Here is a 21,751-nt window from a genome sequence, read left to right as displayed (position 1 = left end):
CCCTGTCAGCCACACTGCTCAGAAGAAAAGAGAGACAAAAAAGAAAGAAAGGAAAAAATAAAATAAAATAACGTTATTAAAATTAAAAATATAAAAATTAAAAAATAATAAAAAAAGGAAAGAAAGAAGAGAGCAACCAAACCAATAAACAAATCTATTAATGATGACAAGCACTAAAAACTATGCCAAAAAAAAAAAATGGACAGACAGAATCCTGGATAAATGGTAAAAGCAAAGCTGTATAGACAAAATCACACAAAGAAGCATACACATACACACTCACAAAAAGAGAAATAGGAAAAAAAAAAATGTATATATATACAGTTAAAAAAAAAAAAAAGGGAGAGAGCAACCAAATCAATAAACAAATCTACCAATGATAATAAGCTCTAAATACTAAACCAAGATAAACATAAAACCAGAAACAAATTATATGCAAAAAGCTAACCTCGAGTCTACAGTTGCTCCCAAAATCCACTGCCTCAATTTTGGTGTGATCATTGTCTATTCAGGCATTCCACAGATGCAGGGTACATCAAGTTGATTGTGGAGATTTAATCTGCTGCTCCTGAGGCTGCTGGGAGGGATTTCCCTTTTTCTTCTTTGTTCACACATCTCCTGGCGTTCAGCTTTGGATTTGGCTCCACCTCTGCATGTAGGTCACCTGAGGGCATCAGTTCCCCACCCAGACAGGAGGGCGTTAAAGGAGCAGTTGATAAGGGGGCTCTGGCTCACTCAGGCCAGGGGGGCAGGACAGGTACAGAGTGCAGGGTGAGCCTAAGGTGGCAGAGGCCTGCATGACGTTGCACCAGCCTGAGGTATGCCGTGTGTTCTCCCAGGGAAGTTGTCCCTGGATAGCGGGACCCTGGCAGTGGCGGGCTGCACAGGCTCCCGAGAGGGGAGGTGTGGATAGTGACCTGTGCTCACACACAGGCTTCTTGGTGGCTGCACCAACAGCCTGAGCATCTCATGCCCATCTCTGGTGTCTGAGCTGATAACCGCGGCTCGCACCTGTCTCTGGAGTTTGTTTAGGCGGTGCTCTGACTCCCCTCTCCTCGTGCACCCCGAAACAATGGTCTCTTGCCTCTTAGGCAGTTCCAGACTTTTTCCCGGACTCCCTCCCGGCTAGCTGTGGTGCACTAGCCCCCTTCAGGCTGTGTTCATGCAGCCAACCCCAGTCCTCTCCCTGGGATCTGACCTCCGAAGCCCATGCCTCAGCTCCCAGCCCTCACCCGCCCCGGCGGGTGAGCAGACAAGCCTCTGAGGCTGGTGAGTGCTGGTCAGCACTGATCCTGTATGCGGGAATCTCTCTGCTTTGCCCTCTGCACCCCTGTTGCTGCACTCTCCTTCATGGCTCTGAAGCTTCCCCCCCGACAACACCCTGTCTCCACCAGTGAAGGGGCTTCCTAGTGTGTGGAAACCTTTCCTCCTTCACAGCTCCCTCCCACTGGTGCAGGTCCCGTCCCTATTCTTTGTCTCTGTTTTTTCTTTTTTCTTTTGCCCTACCCAGGTACGTGGGGAGTTTCTTGCCTTTTAGGAAGTCTGAGATCTTCTTTCCGCGTTCAGTAGGTGTTCTCTAGGAGTTGTTCCATTGTAGATGTATTTCTGATGTATTTGTGGGGAGGAAGGTGATCTCCATGTCTTACTCCTCTGCCATCTTGAAGGTCCCCCACCAATTTATTTATTATCTGACTCCCTCCACTAGAATGTAAGCTGCTATATCCCAGGGATCTGTGCAGTGCCACTGCCTCTTCTAACTTTTCTGACTCTCCATCCTCAGGCCCTGCCTGACAACTGTGTTCCTGCCTCCCTCACCCACCATGTGGTCTCAATCCATGCCTTAGTTCCAGCTCTTGTCTTTCTTCATTAACCCGCCATTAACTTGCTGTTTTTGGTAACCATCGAGGATATCTCCTCTTCCTGTGGAGGTCCTTCTAGCTTGGCCTGGAGGAATTTCGATCAGGAGAGGCCAAATGAAATAAGCAAATGCAGCCTTAACCTGTGGTGACCTATAAGCTTATGCTAACAAAAAAAATTAATTCATATATCGTATCAATATATTTATTATGTGCCTTATTCATCAAGGGCCATCCAAATACACATTATGAATATTTTTCAGTGATAGTCTTCCAAATGTTTCACATTGATTTTTGTACTAAACTCTTATATAACTATATATATTCAAGTCTTATCACAAAGCAAAAGAACACAAAATTTATTTTTTTAAAAACTTTGATTTTTTAGTATTCTATGGCTTTTCCTTGATTTTATTAGCCTATTTTGCTTGTTTACTACAAATTGCAGCAGTTTGAGACCACGGCTTTGAAATTCACTACAGGATTGCGCAGAAGTAGAAGTCTATAAATCACATGACTTCACTTGTCTTGAGAACATACAGCTGTAAGATTTGTCTAAAGCAAGATTCATTAGAGCTTTAAATGCCTAGTAACAATTGTCTTTATTGAGCCACCTGTGATTTAAACTTACTTCTTTAACAGTGTCCGTAGTCCATAAAGTGTGCTAACTCCTTGCCCGTAGGGAAATTACTTTCAATGTGTCTTCTGTTCCCTTTCACTGAATACCATGATTCTGTCACAGAGTTACCTTGGTGTCACCTTGGTGAGCAGCCAACCTCATGATTTCAAAGGCCTATTTAGTTTTAAGGTTTCAGCTGCTAAGTAGAAATGTTTATCTTTATTCCATAGAATCTAATTATATTCCCAGCTATATAATGCTGCCCTTCGTAGTTGAAAATCATTCTGCTGAACCATCAGCAGCAGGGTATGTGAGTTGAGTTGCTTTTCTTGCAGAGATGATGGATTTGTACTGATCTTCTCATATCCTTTTATATAATTTCTATTTTGAAAATGGTACATATTTTCAATACTGGCTAACCAAGACAAGGAAGATCATTTGTGGCTGGGGAACAAAGCAAGGCTAACTTTGGAATTCATTATTTTAGGTGTTTTAGTGACCAAATTATCTGAGAGGAGAAGGGAGGGGCCAGGTGTAGAAAGAGTCCTTTTTACCAGTGGCTGGAAATTTTTCTGAGGGTGAAAAAGCATTTACTGAAAATGTAGAGAATCTCATTTTAGGGGAAAAAAACATAATATGACCACATTTTTAGGAGTACATGTATTAGATGTTTAGAATTGATATTGTAAGTCATAATGTTAAATAGTAACTTAATTACTGAATATTAATTAAAACTATAGAAAGTGATACTTATTTTATTATTTTACTTTTCATTGTTTATGAAACTTTTAAAAATAAATATATCTTCATGTTAATTCATTTGAAGCTTAAATTTCATTTCATTTGTTCCCTGTATTGAAAATAACACATTTCTATTTCTATTTTCTAGGCATACAATCAAAAAATACAATTGAGGCGAGTCCAGAGACTCATATTGAGGAAATATAGAAATGACTTTTTATATGACTATAAACCTTTCATTTCTTATTTCTCTATAGATGCCAATTAAATGGATGGCTTTGGAGTGTATACACTATAGAAAATTCACCCATCAGAGTGACGTTTGGAGCTATGGTAAATCATTCTTCCTTGTGACATGAGGCTTTTAAAGCAAAAATAAACATATTAGGTTTCTTGGGTCTCTAAAATGTAATACATTAACGTCTTGGTTGAGTTGTCTACCATAACCTTTTATTTTGGTAGCAACTTGTCTGATCATTTTGACAAAAAACAAAACAAAACAAAACACAAAAACCCCCAGCAATTTTAGATTAGGGACATTTTCATAGAATCTCATGGCCTTCATTTTCAACAACTCTTTTAAAACATAACTCTAGATGCAATGAATGTTTAAAAAATATTTTTTTCTTATGGGAATCTATGTTCTATAGTAAAAAAAATAGAGATTATTGTTAGAACAAAGAACAGTTATTGAAATCAGTAGGATGAGAGTAGTAAATGTGAGAGGAGAGGTAAGAGAGATGATTTCTAATTACAGCTTTAATTTTAATTTACAAACTACTTTTGGAGTAAACAGATATATTAGAGAATTATAATATGAACTGGAAATAGATATTTGAAAATTTAGAACATTTATTTAATTGCATTTAACTCAGTTTTTGAGATGAGCTTCTTAGCCTCTGTCTGGCTATCTACAACTTATGTCCATCTAAGTATTAGTAAGAATAAATCAACACCTTTTCTAAGTTTAAATATACCATATAAAACTAGCCCTTCTTACAAACAAAAAGCACTGTGATTCTTTAAATAATATGGTGGTGGTGAGACTTGAAAGCATGATACGATTTATTTTGCTCAAATTTAAGTTTAGTTTATTTATTTTTTTTTTTTAGAGAGAAAATTAAGTCATTAAGTCACTAAAGAACTTATACTTCTTATCCGGAACAGTATAAATTATCTTTAAAATAATAAGGCATTTCTATAGGATAGTTTTTCCTTCCACACATGTAAACCATAGGAGGTGTTAAAATTTCCACAAAGGCCTCATGTATTCTACACAGTTTAACAGTAGAGTGTTGTGTGTTTGAGATTTAGGCAAGTATAGAGGAACACTTGGCAAAGCTTAGTTCAACTGTCAGGACTAAATAAAAAACAAATATATCATATATATTATTATTTTTATTATATATTTCGTATACATTGTAAATATGAGATAGATGTCTATAGAATATGATATACATTAGCGTGTACATAAGCATTTATATATTATATGGTATAGATTAGCATATATATTATATGATATAGATAGATTTATATATTTTATAAGATAGATTTAAATAATATCATATATATTTTTTTCTTTTTCTTTTCTTTCCCTTTTTTTTCCTACTCATATTTCCCTGAACTAAACGTGGCAATCTGAAAATTTTAAATGACCTCTAGAATAAGTAACTATATATACACATTAAAGTAAGCGTTGGCAGGGCAATCACATTTTTAATAGTAAAATTTATCTTTTAGAGAAAAATCCTGTTTTAAGGCTATAATGTTCATGTTGAATTGCAACATCTCAGTAAAAATAGCTAGCTAGATAGATAGATAGATAGATAGATAGATAGATAGATAGATAGATAGATGATAGATAGATAGAATGCTAGGGTAAACTCTGCTTTGAAACATAGCCCAGTTCATCAACCCATATCCATAAGGCATTTTAAGATTTTTATGATATATCATAGTTGGTTGCAAAGGCATAAAAGGCAGAGAAAGATACATAATCTTGTTTACAGTGAATCTTTGTGGAACATTGCCACTGGGTGCATCTTTATTTTTATAAAAATAAATATGCATTGAATATGGTTTATATCTTCAAATGATAGAATTGTAAGTTTTGAAGATGTTTCTAATTTAGCTTTCTTGAGATTGTTCTTCTATATGAAGCCATCTCTGTTTGACTCTACTTATCATCACCTCTGCAAAGATATAATTGGAATATTATTGGCAGAGGTGGGGGGTTTGATTTTTCTGCCTCAGTTTTTGTATATATGTGTTTCTGTTTATTGTATTTTCTATTAATTTGTAGTTGCTTTTTATCTTGCTTATATTAGAAGTTCTGATAGAGATGTGAGAGCATCTATTCTTTTATAACTGCAAACATAACTTAAAAAATGTTCTCATTAAATACATATTCTATAAATATGACTGACTGAATATAAATAGACAGTAATCTACTTCTTAACTTGTTCCAGCCTGCCTCATGGACACTGAGTTTTAATCATCAGTTCTATGAATCATTCTTTAGTATGCAAAATCAAGTAGGGTTTTATAAAGATCAAACAGTGAAATTGTGTCACTAGTTACACATTTATATTATACCTAAGAATCATAAGATGTAAATATTAACTTAAAAAAACAGATAATCGTTAACGATACTATTATGAAGGATAATTTGAAGTTTACATATACTTTTATACTTTAAGCTTTGCATTTTTATTATCAGTCAATGATAACTCTTATGAGCTAAAAATTACTTCAGTTTGAATAAATAATTCATTACAGATGGCAGTGGAAAAGAAAACATAGCCATAATTAAATTTTATATTAAAAGATACTTGTATATGCATCAATCAAAATTCACTTGCTAATACTATTGTGCCCGCATAGCTATTTCTGAACTAACAACCTTTATCCTTAAGAAAACTATAACTTTTAAATTATATAATTATTAGATTATAAAGAAGAGATCTGTATTGTGTATGTTATTGCTCAAATCAGAATCATTATTCTTATCAAAGTTGGCTATTTGCATGCTAGTATTTAGAGTATTTGCTTTTACTGAGGAAATCAGTGTTCTAGTGATTCAAGAAACCGTTCTTATTGTCTAAGGAATAGACTATTATTGATTCACTTCAATTTTGGAAAGCTCACTTTACGTGTATTTTATCTTACATATGGATCATTCTTCAGTCAGTCTCTCATATGTGCTAAAGAAATGAATCTGTTTTATTCCACTTGTTCTCTTTGTGTTAGTTAAAATAAAAAGCACAATTATTTACTATAGCATAAGTAATCATTCTGGAACCCCAGTTTGGCCTTTAGGGCTTTTAATAGTAAAGATGCTAATCTCAAAATTAGTCAATATCAGATTTTACCTAATCATATTTATTTGGTACTGAGTACACATGTGTATAGTAAATAAATTGTTTTATAGGCTCTAATGTGGTGAAACAAATTGGGTCAACAATCATTAGCATTACTTATAAGTAGAAATGGGGAACAGATTCTGTCCACTCTGAAATTGTCTCTGCTACCCATTAAAAATTTCAAGACAATGATAAGAAAATTAAATTTCCCACAAAGATTTTGTCATTGGGCTTCTCATGTGGACATAGGAATCTGAAGAGCCTTTCTTTAGACTATTTCTAATTGCCCTCTAAGAAGCGTTCTTTTGCCACTGGCATATTGCTGGTTTCTTCAAAGTATATTGTTAATATGCTTATGTAAGAATTTGATCTCCCATTTAGGAGTCACTATATGGGAACTGATGACCTTTGGAGGAAAACCCTATGATGGAATTCCAACCAGAGAAATCCCCGATTTGTTAGAGAAAGGAGAACGTTTGCCCCAGCCTCCCATCTGCACTATTGATGTTTATATGGTCATGGTCAAATGTAAGATTGCAAAATTATGTTGTCATCCTCATCATCATTCTTAGTAATTAATCAACCTGCACAATTTTTCTGTATATTGAAAAATATAAAAGTTTAAATATAATTGTGAAAAGGAGCATGTAAACCCCTGTGTTTGTTGTGATTCTTGTTAATATGAAGCAATATCATGCTTTCATGCTATGAAGTCAACGTTGTATGATTCTTACACTTCTTAATTATTTCACTTTGATTCTTATCATTTCCATGACAATGAAACTGTTTCTCATAAAGAGATGTAATTAATCACAATAATGTTAATACTCTTTAAAGGAAAAAAGCAGACTAAATAAATGATCTACACATAAAGAAAAAAACTTGAAACTAATAGTTTAAAAAAATGAATTAAATGGAAATAGGTTTACTAGTTTCAGTCAACAGAAAACTAGCAAGGCAGAATGGGAAGTGGAAAGACATGAATCTACATTGAACTACAAAGATTATGAATGTTTACTTTCTTTCAATTTGATAATTTGTTTACAACTAACTCTCTTACTTTTCTTTCTCCCTTCTATGCCCCAGACACATATGTGTTATAAATGTATTTTGGAAGCCTAGACTCTTAATTTAAATAGAATTAGGGAAGTCTCTGGAGTTTCTGACTTAATTTAAATGAGATTAGCATTCAGCAATCTTTCTTGTGTAATGTGAGGTTTTCCCCTTTTGATTTACACAGGGTTAGCAAAGAAACAAACTGGTGAAGGTGAATAAGCATTTTATTAATAAGAGACTTTGGACAGGTCTACTCAGATTTATACTCATGACATGTGTGATACATTCTGACAGTGAGGGAAGAAATTAAAAATGTACTTTTCACTTCAGGTCAGCATGCCCTTTTCTCTAAGTGTAGTTCTGTTTACTCAATATTTAGTTAGAAAGAAACTGATACCTCACTGAGAATTTAACCTTTTCTGGTTCCAACAGAGTTCCAGAAACATTGATTTTCTCATTAACATCTTGGTATTAACAGCATTTTTTTTTTTTAGTGATTACATATAAAATATAGAGCATTTGAGCTTTGTTAGGAGAGAAAAATATCAAATAATTTTAATGATACATAAAATGACACCCAAAGACTTCCCATAACAAGAATAAAAATTGAACTCGCAGAAAGGAGGAAACAAGTTTTATAGCTTTATTGGGTCAAACGTTGTTCGGTAGTCAGCTATGGAAGGTTTAAAAACATACATGTATTACATAACTTGATCCCATAACTAGCATGAGATGATTTATATACTTCATTTAGATACTCTGATGAATAATAAAAAATCAGGAAAACATCTTGCCTAATAGCGATTTTTACCTCACTTTTAGGAGTTTTAATATCTAAGAAAAGGGTCATTTGGCAATAAAATCAAGGAAAGCTTGGTGCCTTTATTCTTGTCATTTCATCAGTTAAACAGAGCCTGGGAGTTAAGGCTCTTAATACATAACTTGATAAATTGCTGATAGTATTTTATGCTGGAAAGGCTAGTACTAAGATAAGCTAATCACTATTTCTGAACAAACATTACCAATCACTTTGCATTAGTTTTTTCCCCACCAGGAAAAAAGTAGCATAAGAAAGTTGCTTTCAATTCCTTTTTTCACCTTTTTGCCAGTATACAACATTGTAACCAAAGTTTTTATTCCATGTCACTCCTGATATAAAATGATAAATTATATTCCAATCACCTTTTCTATACCCATCAAAGAAAAATATTTTTTTTATTTCTAAATTCTCTTCACACCTATGGAAAAAAGATCTGAGATTCTGTAAGTTCCCATGGTTAGCCTAGGTTATATTTTCTATGATGAAAAATTAATTTTAAATTATATCAACAAAATAAAAAGCTTGTGTTGTTCTATAGTATGTTACATTTAGTTATGAATGTCAGCAAACTTATTGAGATAGAATCTCACCTATTGGATTGTTTCTTTCATTAGCTTTCTTTGTTTTTCAGATCATTTTTATTTAAATGATATTTTTCAAACTTAGTCTTTATTTTCATAAAATTATGGATATAGTGACTCTTTTATTGCATGTGAATTTCTAGGTTGGATGATTGATGCTGACAGTAGACCTAAATTTAAGGAACTGGCTGCTGAATTTTCGAGGATGGCTCGAGACCCTCAAAGATACCTAGTTATTCAGGTTTGTACATTTGACTTAGATTTTTGAGAATATCCCAATGACAAACCCACTACAAAACAGTAGTAATATCTGGACTTTGGAACTATGGATATCACCATTCACAAATCAATTAATTAGCTAAGCAAAATATCATGTGAAATGACTTTTACTTGATGTCAGAACCACTTCTAAGCATCTTCCCTTAGTACTCAAGTGCCTCTACTGTTGAACTGCCAGATAATTATGATTATTCATGTACATAAAAAGGCCTTTATCCTCAGGCAAGCGTTGTAGTACTCTGCTAGTCATGTTTATTGTTATAATCGTCTCTTCTTGGAATAAAAGGAAGATGGATTTTTGTTTTAATCGTGTCCATGTTTGAAGGCAGTGAACTAAAAGTTTCAATATATTGACATTTAATATCCTAGAAAAATATTTTAAAATATTTTTTTTTCTTTTGGGAGGTATGCAATATTCAGGTAATAACTCTGATTCAGATGAATTAATGTACATAAATAAAATAATAGACCAAAAGAACATTTTATATGTAACACTAGAAAAAATGGATTTGATCATTTAAAAGTTGTAATATATTTCTTTATGATTATTTTACCTAAACCATAAACAAGTGGACCTTGGATAACACTGAGTTAAGATTCCTCAATAAAACAAGGTAGTATTTATCTTCACATCAATAGTCTGACATGACGATAAAAGTCAGATTTTAGCAGATAATGATTTCTAGCTAACTTTTTCCCGAATTAACTTTAATTTTAAAAAGTTTACAAAAATATCACAAAACAAATTTTAAAATTCTATTTAAGAAATAGATGAGATAAGAGTGTAACTATTGTTTTGGTGTTCCTCCCACCCCCTTTATGTTATTTGCCACCAGTGCTATGATTTTGAATGTTATCACTTTAACAATATTATGCTATAGAGCAAACCATGGATCCTATGTATCCTGATAGCTCTACACTATCAAACCAACCAAGTATAATAAAGATTGATAAGTCAATTGCTCTTTCTTTATTATACACTCTTAAAGTCACAGCTCAAACACCATCTTGACAATGAAACCCACCATTATTCTGAGATCTGAAATGGTTTATGCCTCTCTCAAAATAGCCATAGCATTCTGCTTTATTCATCTCTAATGGCATTTATCACATTCTTCTTGTATTAAATGTTTTTATCTTACCGTGTCATATCTAAGTATGTTATAGGCTTCTATATGGCTGGTAATTGTGCTAAATAATTATTTTGTTTAATGAGTGCATGAACTTACAACCATTTTGATATTACATAAATTTGCTACAAAGTTCGCATATTTAAAATGAAGGAAAGAATCATTTCTGTGTGTATATATGATGGGCAATTTTTTAGGGTGATGATCGTATGAAGCTTCCCAGTCCAAACGACAGCAAGTTCTTTCAGAATCTCTTGGATGAAGAGGATTTAGAAGATATGATGGATGCTGAGGAATATCTGGTCCCTCAGGCTTTCAACATCCCACCTCCCATCTATACTTCCAGAGCAAGAATCGACTCAAATAGGGTAAGAAGTAATTACATACCACCTCTCATATTATTTCTGAGAAACAAAGTCATGGAAATATGTTGTAAGTACTAAAATGACCAAATAAATTATGTAGCTCAAATCAGTCTGATTTCTAAATTAAAAGCAAGTTATACCAACAAAAGATATGCCAAGCTTGCCATATATAGTTAATTTTGGAAAGTAAGCATGGGCAATACAACATGCACTCTGAAATATCTTCAAGATTTCAAAAGGAGAAACTTTTCATCTTAAGTCAGTTAAAAGAAAAAAAAACCTTAATTTTTGAAAATCTACAATCAATTCAAACTAATAAATCTGTACGTGTTTGTATATAAATGAAAATTCTTCCCAAGATAGGCTCTCTCCTTTTTTTCTCAATAAAATGACATGACTTATTAGTCAAGAGACAATACAAGTACAACTCTTTTTTACTCATTTAGGAGACATTAAATATCTTCTGTCAAGTTGAAGTAGAAACAGAACAGTGTGCAATCCTTTGGACTAAGTCATTCATATTGGGAGGGCTTCTGAATCATTTCTAAGATGCAGATTTAACTTTTGAAAGAAACTTCTGAAAGGATTTTCCATTTCATTTTAAATATTAAGCCCACTCTATATGAATACCATTCTTTCTCTGAAAACTGTCAATCCATGTATTCATTCATTTGTTTATTTTTGAAAATTCATTCGTCGTTCATTCAACATTTATTTATTTATTTACTTTTTGATAGAGTCAGCATTTATTAAGTGCCTAACGTATTCCAGGCCCTTCTTTTTTTTTTTTTTTTTTTTTTTTTTTTTTTTTTTTCACACACACTGTATTTTATTTTTACAAGAGATAAATAGACTGACACCAAGCATTGTACATGGATGACCACAACAAAAGCAACAATGGTTGCAATTACCAAACATGAAACACACTCATACTATGTCATAATATTGACATTCAGTCCAGTAATCCTCCACTGCAACAGCTCCTTTACTTTGCAGTGAAAATTGATTTGTATATTCTTTGCCTCTGAGTCCTTGTGGGAATTTTTCTTTTTTTTAAATTCGAACAGAAAGTCACAAAAATTATACTCATCCTCATCAGTTCACTCAGTCCCATGTAATTAATTTTTTTTTTTTCATCTTGATCTTTTGTTAGCACTTTTATGAGCTCATCAGTTTTTCATTAGAGTTCTGAAAATGCTTATTCATTCAGTTCAGCAGTACAGTCAGGTACCAGAAACCTGTACTTGTCAGAGTCTTTTCCATGAATTTCCTGAAGATGAAACCCTTTTATAGGAACACATTTACAAAAGCATCAGAGTACACCCAGAACTGTCTGTAAATGACAAAAGACTTAAAAATGACCACGGTTAAAGATTTGATGAAAGTTCATAATAATGCAGTTGACAAGAAAATTAGTTATTTCTGAGATATACATTTTAAAGTAATAACTAGGATTATGACTTATAACATTATACCAGAACATATAAGATTTTTAGAAATTTCATGTAATGTCTGAAACATTTATATTAACATATTTCCATACAAATAACCCAATGAAAGTTTAGTATTAGTTGTTTTGTTTGTTTGTTTATACTGCAGGTTCTTATTAGTCATCAATTTTATACACATCAGTGTATACATGTCAATCCCAATCGCCCAATTCAGCACACCACCATCCCCACCCCACCGCAGTTTTCCCCCCTTGGTGTCCATATGTCTGTTCTCTACATCTGTGTCTCAACTTCTGCCCTGCAAACCGGCTCATCTGTACCATTTTTCTAGGTTCCACATACATGCGTTAATATACGATATTTGTTTTTCTCTTTCTGACTTACTTCACTCTGTATGACAGTCTCTAGATCCATCCACGTCTCAACAAATGACTCAATTTCGTTCCTTTTTATGGCTGAGTAATATTCCATTGTATATATGTACCACATCTTCTTTATCCATTCGTCTGTTGATGGGCATTGAGGTTGCTTCCATGACCTGGCTATTGTAAATAGTGCTGCAATGAACATTCGGGTGCATGTGTCTTTTTGAATTATGGTTTTCTCTGGGTATATGCCCAGTAGTGGGATTGCTGGGTCATATGGTAATTCTATTTTTAGTTTTTTAAGGAACCTCCATATTGTTCTCCATAGTGGCTGTATCAATTTACATTCCCACCAACAGTGCAAGAGGGTTCCCTTTTCTCCACACCCTCGCCAGCATTTGTTGTTTGTAGATTTTCTGATGATGCCCATTCTAACTAGTGTGAGGTGATACCTCATTGCAGTTTTCATTTGCATTTCTCGAATAATTAATGATGTTGAGCAGCTTTTCATGTACTTCTTGGCCATCTGTATGTCTTCTTTGGAGAAATGTCTATTTAGGTCTTCTGCCCATTTTTGGATTGCGTTGTTTGGTTTTTTAATATTGAGCTGCATGAGCTGTTTATATATTTTGCAGATTAATCCTTTGTCCGTTGATTCGTTTGCAAATATTTTCTCCCATTCTGAGGGTTGTTTTTTCATCTTGTTTATGGTTCCTTTGCTGTGCAAAAGCTTTGAAGTTTCATTAGGTCCCATTTGTTTATTTTTGTTTTTACTTCCATTACTCTAGGAGGTGGATCAAAAAAGATCTTGCTGTGATTTATGTCAAAGAGTGTTCTTCCTGTGTTTTCCTCAAAGAGTTTTAGAGTGTCTGGTCTTACATTTAGGTCTCTAATACATATTGAGTTTATTTTTGTGTATGGTGTTAGGGAGTGTTCTAATTTCATTCTTTTACATGTAGCTGTCCAGTTTTAATAGATCTTTATTGGAATATAATTGCTTCACAATACCGTGTTAGTTTCTGTTGTACAACAAAGTGAATCAGCCATATGCATACATATATCTACATATCCCCTCCATCTTGAGCCTCCCTCCCACGCTCCCTATCCCACCTTTCTAGGTCATCGCAAAGCACTAAGCTGATCTCCCTGTGCTATGCGGCTGCTTCCCACTAGGTAACTATTTTATATTCGGTAGTGTATATGTGTCGATGCTACTCTCACTTCACCCTAGCTTCGCCCTCCCCCACCATGTCCTCAAGTCCATACTCTATGTCTACGTCTTTATGCCTGCCCTGCCACTAGGTTCATCAGTACCATTTTTTTTTTTTTTTTTTTTTTTTTTAGATTCCATATATATGTGTTAGCATACGGTATTTGTTATTCTCTTTCTGACTTACTTCACTCTGTATGACAGACTCTAGGTCCATCCACCTCAATACAGATAACTCAATTTTGTTTCTTTTTATGGCTGAGTAATATTCCATTTTATATATGTGCCACATCTGCTTTATCCATTCATCTGTCGATGGACATTTAGGTTGGTTCCATGTCCTGGCTAATGTAAATAGTGCTTCAGTGAACATTGGGGTGCATGTCTCTTTTTGAATTATGGTTTTCTCAGGCTATATGCCCAGTAGTGGGATTGCTGGGTCATATGGTAGTTCTATTTTTAGTTTTTTATGGAACCTCCATACTGTTCTCCATAGTGGTTGTATCAGTTTACATTCCCACCAACAGTGCAGGAGGGTTCCTTTTTCACCACACCCTTTCCAGCATTTATTGTTTCTAGATTTTTTGGTAATGGCCATTCTGACCAGTGTGAGGTGATACCTCATTATAGTTTTGATTTGCATTTCTCTAATGATTAGTGATGTTGAGCATCTTTTCATGTGCCTCTTGGCCATCTAAATGTCTTCTTTGGTGAAATGTCTATTTAGGTCTTCTGCCCATTTTTTAATTGAATTTTTTGTTTTTTTAATATTGAGCTCCATGAGCTGTTTGTACATTTTGGAGATTAATCCTTTGTCCATTGTTTCATTTGTAACAATAAGTTGTTTCACTTATTCCCAGCCTCTTCAATAAGTGGTGCTGGGAAAACTGGACAGCTACATGCAAAAGAATGAAATTAGAGCACTACCTAACACCATACACAAAAATAACCTCCAAATGGATTAAAGACCTAAATGTAAGACCAGACACTATAAAACTCTTAGAGGAAAACATAGGAAAAACACTCTTTGACATAAACCCCAGCAAGATCTTTTTTGACCCACCTCCTAGAATAATGAAAATAAAAACAAAAGTAAACAAATGAGACCTAATTAAACTTAAAACCTTTTGCACAGCAAAGGAAACCATAAACATTCAACATTTATTGAGTACCTCTTCATGTAAGCCATTATTAGGCACTTGAGATTCAAAAATTTTGACATAACTACTGCTTTCAAGATGTACCAAGTTTAACAAAAGACTCACGCAGATACAAAGACAGAATGTAGCATGATAGTGTTATAATCAAGTATTCATTAGCCATTATGGAGCATAGAGAAGCATGTAATCAATTTCTTCAATTGAAAAGACATAAACATGTTGCTTAATTTTTTCTAGTGCAATTCTTTTCTCTTGGTCTCCTCCTCCCTCTAAGAACATTGTCGTAGCTCATGGAACAAACAGCATCCTCTTTGTCTTGACCATTGGCATAAGAAAACTTTCAATTTGTTGCTCATTCTCTAAAACAAAGTAATTTGCTTTGTTTCAAACTGACAGCAATGATAAAACTAGTGTTTACTATGTGTCAACACATATATATTGTCTCTTAATCCTTACAACAATCCCATGAGGTTCTATTATCATTATTTCCATTTTACAAATGAAGAAACTTGTCACAAAGTTAAGTGACTTGAATGGTGTCCACGGCCAATGGAAGAGCCAGATCAGTCTGTCTGTACTACACATACTATTGCTTCACAGTGATTAGAACATGTTATTTTCAATATGGTTGTTTTTCTTGGCATCAACCTCAACCTCTGAGATACATGTTGTTTGGGAAACTCCCTAGGTTTTTTCTTGTAAAATGCATCTCCCAACCTGCCCTATACTTTTTGCCCACCTACCCCCATTTAGAAGGTCTGGTATAGAAAGAAACAAAGATAGAGACCTCAAATAATTTCTCATTCATATGAAAAATATGTCTTGTAGCTCAGTGGAGAGGAGGTAGAACTAAAAATTTTTTAAATTATATCAACTGATAGATATTGAGCATCAGTGTTTTGTTTATGGCAAGGCAAAACATCTTTAAGGTGTGTAAAAGAGGCACCATTTTCTTCTCTGTACACTTAGCAAAATGGTCAAATCATAACTTTGACATTTATAATTTTATGTGACAAATTCATTACCTTTATTAAAACAGGGAAATTTCAAGAGAATAGTTTCCTTCCTTAACATGAAATGTTATAAAGGCCAAGGGCTTGAATCTTTTCCTTTTTATAAAGATTCTCAAATTCTAGCTTTTCTGTTCATCTTAATTTATGCTCAGTGCAAGGAATTCATAGTAAAAGTTTGAGTTAACTGAATGGAATTAGTAAGACAAAGTAGAAACCACATGAGGAACTATTTGGCCTTTAGTCATCATTTCTTATTCCACGTTATTATTTAAACAATGTTATCTGTATATTTCTTTTTACTTTTTCAGGTCTTTGTTAAAGGAATTGTTCTTAAATATCATTTTATTTTCAGGCATTAAAAAGCCTTATTATTCATCTATAGTTTTCTATTTTTTTCTGTCTGGCTTTATGTAACTTGTATGGTAATTTCTAATATGTGCAAATGCTGTTTTCCCCCCTTCTTTCCCATAAAGCTAATTTGTATTATTTTATAGTTAGAAAATGTTACTTCAATTTTAGGTTCTGTGACCAACTTATGTGGTAAGGGAACATTTTAAAGTGAATTTTAATCAAAGGAGTTTTGAGCATATTTGTTGGACTTTGAAACCAAAAAGTAATTCAGTTTTTATATATAGACTCCCCTGCTCACTAGCTGAAAGGCTTAAAGTTCTGAATATCTTTACAACTTTGCTTTTTCATTTGTAAAATAAACACAATAGTACATATATGATTGTTAGGCAATTAACTTAAAACAATTGCAGAGTATCTGAAATGCTAGGCAAATAATACTTATTCGCTTCTTTTAGAATCACCCAAATTTCATTTTTACTTGTTTCTTTGTCAATATCGTAAACAATTATATTCTTTTATAAAGTCTTCTACACATTGTCTATGAAAAACATGTTGATGCAATCACTGCTTGACAAGCAAATTATTTCTGTTGATGTCTTCTTATAGAAAATAAGTTATGGAAGTTATTTTTATTATGCTTTTCATTATTTCAAATTCTATATACATTTTGATAAATTATAACCTTAAAGCAGTGAGTCAACTAAAAATACAATGTTGACTTTTATCCAGAAAGTTGATAGATACAAAAGCAAGTACTGCTAGAAAACATTCATCTAATTTATATCTATTGTTGTTATTATTGTTAGATATCCTTTTAATATTATCTCAAAAACTTTACCAAAATAATATACCAAAAGCACTTACTGTAACATGATGTAGAATAGGAAAACGTGAGAAGCTATCTAAACTTCTGCAAACTTCAGTTCTCTGTATCTGTAAAATGGGGACAAAAAAATTCCTCACAGAATATTGTGATGGTTGACTTTCTAATATATCTAAGCATGTTGTGCATTGATGGATGTACAGTGGGTGTTCAATTGTGTTGAAATAAATAAGACCAACTATTTATTCAGAGCTATTTATTCAGGGCTATTTATTCAGAGCTTACTATAACAAGGGAGTCAACCACTGTCACTTGTGTTTTGGGAGAGACTCAAGGGCAGGTGGAGGAATGGGAAACATTTACAGTGGAGAAAAAGGAAGGCTTCAGGAATGCCCTGATTGGAGGCTATTGGCATAGGGAATCTAAAAGAGGGCTAACTAGAAGCAGAGCATCCTATAGGTTAGGTGTCCATATTTGGCTTTCTCTGGTTGGCTCCAAGTTGAAAGTGGTGACAAAAATTAGGGAAGCTGCTAGTTATTAATCAAATCCTGGTCATTTAGGGCCAATTGTTAACAGAAGTTATTGTTTAGCTTCCTGGATTGCTACTAAAGGTAACAATGAGGCTTCCTGCAAGTCTGATTTACAAGTCAACTGCATTCCTGGGCTGTTTATTTTAGCTATGGTTTTCTGGGCAGGTTGCTGTAAGTGTGAATTAGACTACTGATTTCATATATGATCCAGCCATTGTCTGTTTGTATATTCAGTCTATCAAGAGGTTTTAGGTTCCCTTGCTGCCTTTCTTTTCTCTTGACATATTTATTTAAATGCATACTGCCTTACATTTTCAACTAAGTGTTTAGTACGATTTTGGAATTTCTGCACGGATTTTTTTTCTGTTAATATGGATACGTTTTGTCTCTTTCTTTTGAGTTACCCAGATTTATGTTTGTTTAGTATAATGAGCTGTATATTAAACGCAACAGCAATAAATAAGAATGGCTAACACATTGATGCAGCTAAAGATATTTTAGCTTTAATGATATTAGAAAGTTGAATTTAATGTAAAAGCTTCAGTGCATTTTTATAGAGGAGGACATGTTTCAATTGTTGCAGGATCATTCAGTCATTTGTGGTGAGTAGTTTTAAAGATTAAGTGTCCTACCTCTTTCAGAAAACATCAACAAACACATCAAGTATCCAGGCCAGGGGAAGACAGAGGAGCTGTCTTCCTCTGTAGCTGCTCCACATTGGTAGAGCGGGTGACCCACAATGGATCTATCATTACAATTTAAAGTTTTCTCTGCTTCTTTCCACTCTGCTAAGAAATAACTCCATTAACAGATTTGCATTTTTCCTCCTCTTTGTCCTTTCTCTTCTAGGATGGGTATATAAATGAATTGAAAAACTGGACAAAGTATAGGCAGGAAAAGTGAAGGGTGAAGAAAGAAAAAGGGGTTTGGTATTTCACAAATTTGATCAGCTTCTAAATAATTGACTATAGGCTGAATATTTGACTGCTCAGAAAATATAATTCTATATACTTTATTTTATACCTCTATCACTTTGCCATCAGTTAAGATTTCATAACTTTGATAAAGATATTTTAGCAAGGGTTTTAACATATATTGTAATGATCTTTGAGATTTTTACTAATCTATAGGAAAGAAAGAAAGAAAGAAAGAAAGAAAGAAAGAAAGAAAGAAAGAAAGAAAGAAAGAAAGAAAGAAAGAAAGAAAGAAAGAAAAGAAAGAGAGGAAGGAAGGAAGGAAGGAAGAAGGAAAGAGAAATATAAGACACCTTTGGCCTCCCCTGTAGGATTTATGATCTTGTGCTATGTATGCTTCCTAATGATGCATAAACTAGTAGAAATTCAAGCAAAATGAGAATGCAGAAACAGTGATGTCATTCTCAACAATGACATTTGAAGCTATGAAAGTTTCAATTGGGTTTGTCTTTACAATTTAGTAAATCAAAACCTTGACTTATTTTATGAAATTAAAAAAAATAGTAATAGTTATATCAGCTGAAACTTGAGTTCTTACTATAACCTAAGTACTATACTAAGTGTTTTAAATTAACTATTTCACTTTAATTTCACAAAGCTCTATGAGGTAGGTAATAATATATGTCCCATTTTAAGAGTTAAGGAAATTAATATGTGGAGAGGTTAGATAATTTACTAATGATAAGAGGCAGAGCTATTAATTAATAAAGTCTAGCTTTCAGTAGTCCCACGTGGGAGCCATATTCCTAAAATAACAGAGAGGCTGCGGGAAGGAAGTTCCTTATTTCAAGTTGCTATTAAACTTCTTACAACTTATGAAACTAACACTTTTCATTTCCTTAATGATAATTGGATAAAAGAAACTAAGTTGGATGTCAGGAATCTCACATTCTAGAACTAACTCTTTGACACTTCAGCCTTGGTCATATTACTTAATCAGATTCAGTTTCTTTACTTCAATGATGAGATGATTGAACTAGATCACTTAAAAGCTCCTTGTAATTTTAACTATCTTTCCAGAGGACGACTTTTCAAAATAATCATTTATTTTATGCATTCATATTATATTTTCTTCTAGAAAATATTTAATTGAAAAATGCCCCAAAACATTTTGGGTTACCTCTATACACAAGTTTTTTTTCCTTTTGTGATTGATTATAGAAGAGAAAAACCTAAGGACACATGTTAAGGAAGCATCTCATAGCTAAATGATGTAGTGGGAAAATTTTGTGATGATATAACAAGGTTACTCTGGTTGCAATTTACCAAGGATCAATATCAATTCTAACAACAGCTACTACTTGATGATAAATGATTGTAGTCTCAGGTTATTGGTTTTACATTACTTCCAAAATATGTCAAGGATTCCTGCACAGTATCCTTGATATGATACTTGGGTATTTTTTTTTTTTTAATTTTATCTATCAAGACAGGAGAAGGAGCTCTTACTAAGACACTCCATATCACTAGGTATTTTTTGCCCCAAAGTGTTACCTATCTAAGTAGTAATCTTTTAACTTGTTAGTTTATTATGGTGAAACAGTAAATGAATTAATACATTGAATGCTTATCTTGGGCCAGGCACTGTGTTGGGCAATGAGGGTACAGAGTTGAGAGACAAATCTTCTTCCCTCAAAGACTTCACATTCCATTTGAGGAGATAATATTCTGAGAGCAATATGCCAGGTATTGTAGGAAAAAGACCAAATCAGCTAAAGAGGCTATAGAAAGTCATTTGCGTCTCTATCATTATTGGATTTAGCTTGGAATAGAAGTAGAGTTTTGGTAGAGTGGGACTGAAATGGATCAAAAGGAAAGCAAAAATCAAAACCAAACAAAAACCCCAGCATGAGCAAAGACAAGGAGATGTGTTTTTAACTATACTTTAAAAAAATCCTTGTTTTTGTAATACTTGTATACTACACATGCCTAAGAACACTTTTATGTTATGAAGAGATATGATGGATCCTCTCCCAATTTTCCTATTTTTTGTCAGTGTTATGAAGGCTTGAAATGTGGTTTTAAAATCTTTTGCTTTTCATTAAAATCGTCCAATTAAAAGCAAAATCCTTTTTGGTCTTCCTATAAAACAGCTCTCAAATTCCTATCTTCTGTTTCTCCTGCCATGACTCTAATTCAGGGCCTCATCACTTCACAGGAATTACTACAAAATCATTCTGACAGCTACATTTTTAAAATTTCTTCAGACAGGCTCAATTTCTACATATAAGGTTTATCAAATAAAAGACAATACTGTGAATATTTCAAGCACCTGATCATTTATTAGCACTAACTCCTTTCGCTTTATTTTGTCCTCATCTATTGAGAGTATGCCTTTCATTTTCATCAATGGGATAAACTTGAATGATATATATTGTATTAGATTTTGCTTTATATGATATATAGTCTTATTGTCACTAACAGTTGAAGGAATTTTGAACATTTATCCTAGGAAATGCCTTGGCCATTCCAGTTGCCTTGCCCATTCCAGTTGATAATTTCCAGTTATCCTAGGAAATGCCTTGGCCGTTCCACTGCAATTTATTTTCCACTGCTGTCTACTCACACACATAAAATTGCCCAGAGCTGCAAGCTTTATCCCTACGTTGATGTCTTTCAAAATACAGATCATGTTGGTGCTTTCTGTTTTAGTTTGGAGGTATGGGTGGGTAGTTTATATATTTTAACAAAGAACTATTTCTCCTTATGCATGGTAGATTTGTTTATTTTCTTTTTTCCCCTAAATAAGAACATAACATCAAATTGCATTTGTTAGTCTCCCAAGTTCTTGGACATTATTGGGATATCAAAAATAACTCTGATCTCTCTGATTTACCACTAATTGGGGGTATCCCTCATTCTCTCAAATGATTAATTTATCAGCAAAATATCTATGCCTTTTTGTGCAATGTTTTCTCTACCAGTGACTTTCTTAAAGTCTGGTTATATTGCTTTAGTTATATTACTCTCTGTAAGCTTTACTTTTCTTTAACGAAGTACTTTTTTCCATTGTTATTATTCTTTTATTTCTCCCTGACTCCTCAAGGATTTAGATAGAGTTTAGG

The 21,751-nt window shown here is 33.5% G+C and overlaps 1 protein-coding gene across 2 annotated transcripts in view; it reads left to right on the top strand.

Moving 5' to 3' along the window:
* The window catches only part of ERBB4 (erb-b2 receptor tyrosine kinase 4), a 1,117,451-nt gene that overhangs the window by 1,071,301 nt on the left and 24,399 nt on the right, over nucleotides 1-21,751 (top strand). For both annotated transcript variants that reach the window (XM_061187123.1, XM_061187117.1), the window contains exons 22-25: nucleotides 3,474-3,549; nucleotides 6,960-7,106; nucleotides 9,179-9,276; nucleotides 10,642-10,812. In XM_061187123.1, coding sequence (XP_061043106.1) covers nucleotides 3,474-3,549; nucleotides 6,960-7,106; nucleotides 9,179-9,276; nucleotides 10,642-10,812 — 492 coding nt within the window. The remainder of the gene's footprint in view (nucleotides 1-3,473; nucleotides 3,550-6,959; nucleotides 7,107-9,178; nucleotides 9,277-10,641; nucleotides 10,813-21,751) is intronic.

The sequence above is a fragment of the Eubalaena glacialis genome, chromosome 1, assembly GCF_028564815.1.
Source record: "Eubalaena glacialis isolate mEubGla1 chromosome 1, mEubGla1.1.hap2.+ XY, whole genome shotgun sequence".
NCBI lineage: Eukaryota > Metazoa > Chordata > Mammalia > Artiodactyla > Balaenidae > Eubalaena > Eubalaena glacialis.
Note: the sequence above shows the minus strand (reverse complement) of the source record. Positions and strands in the feature narration are given on the sequence as shown.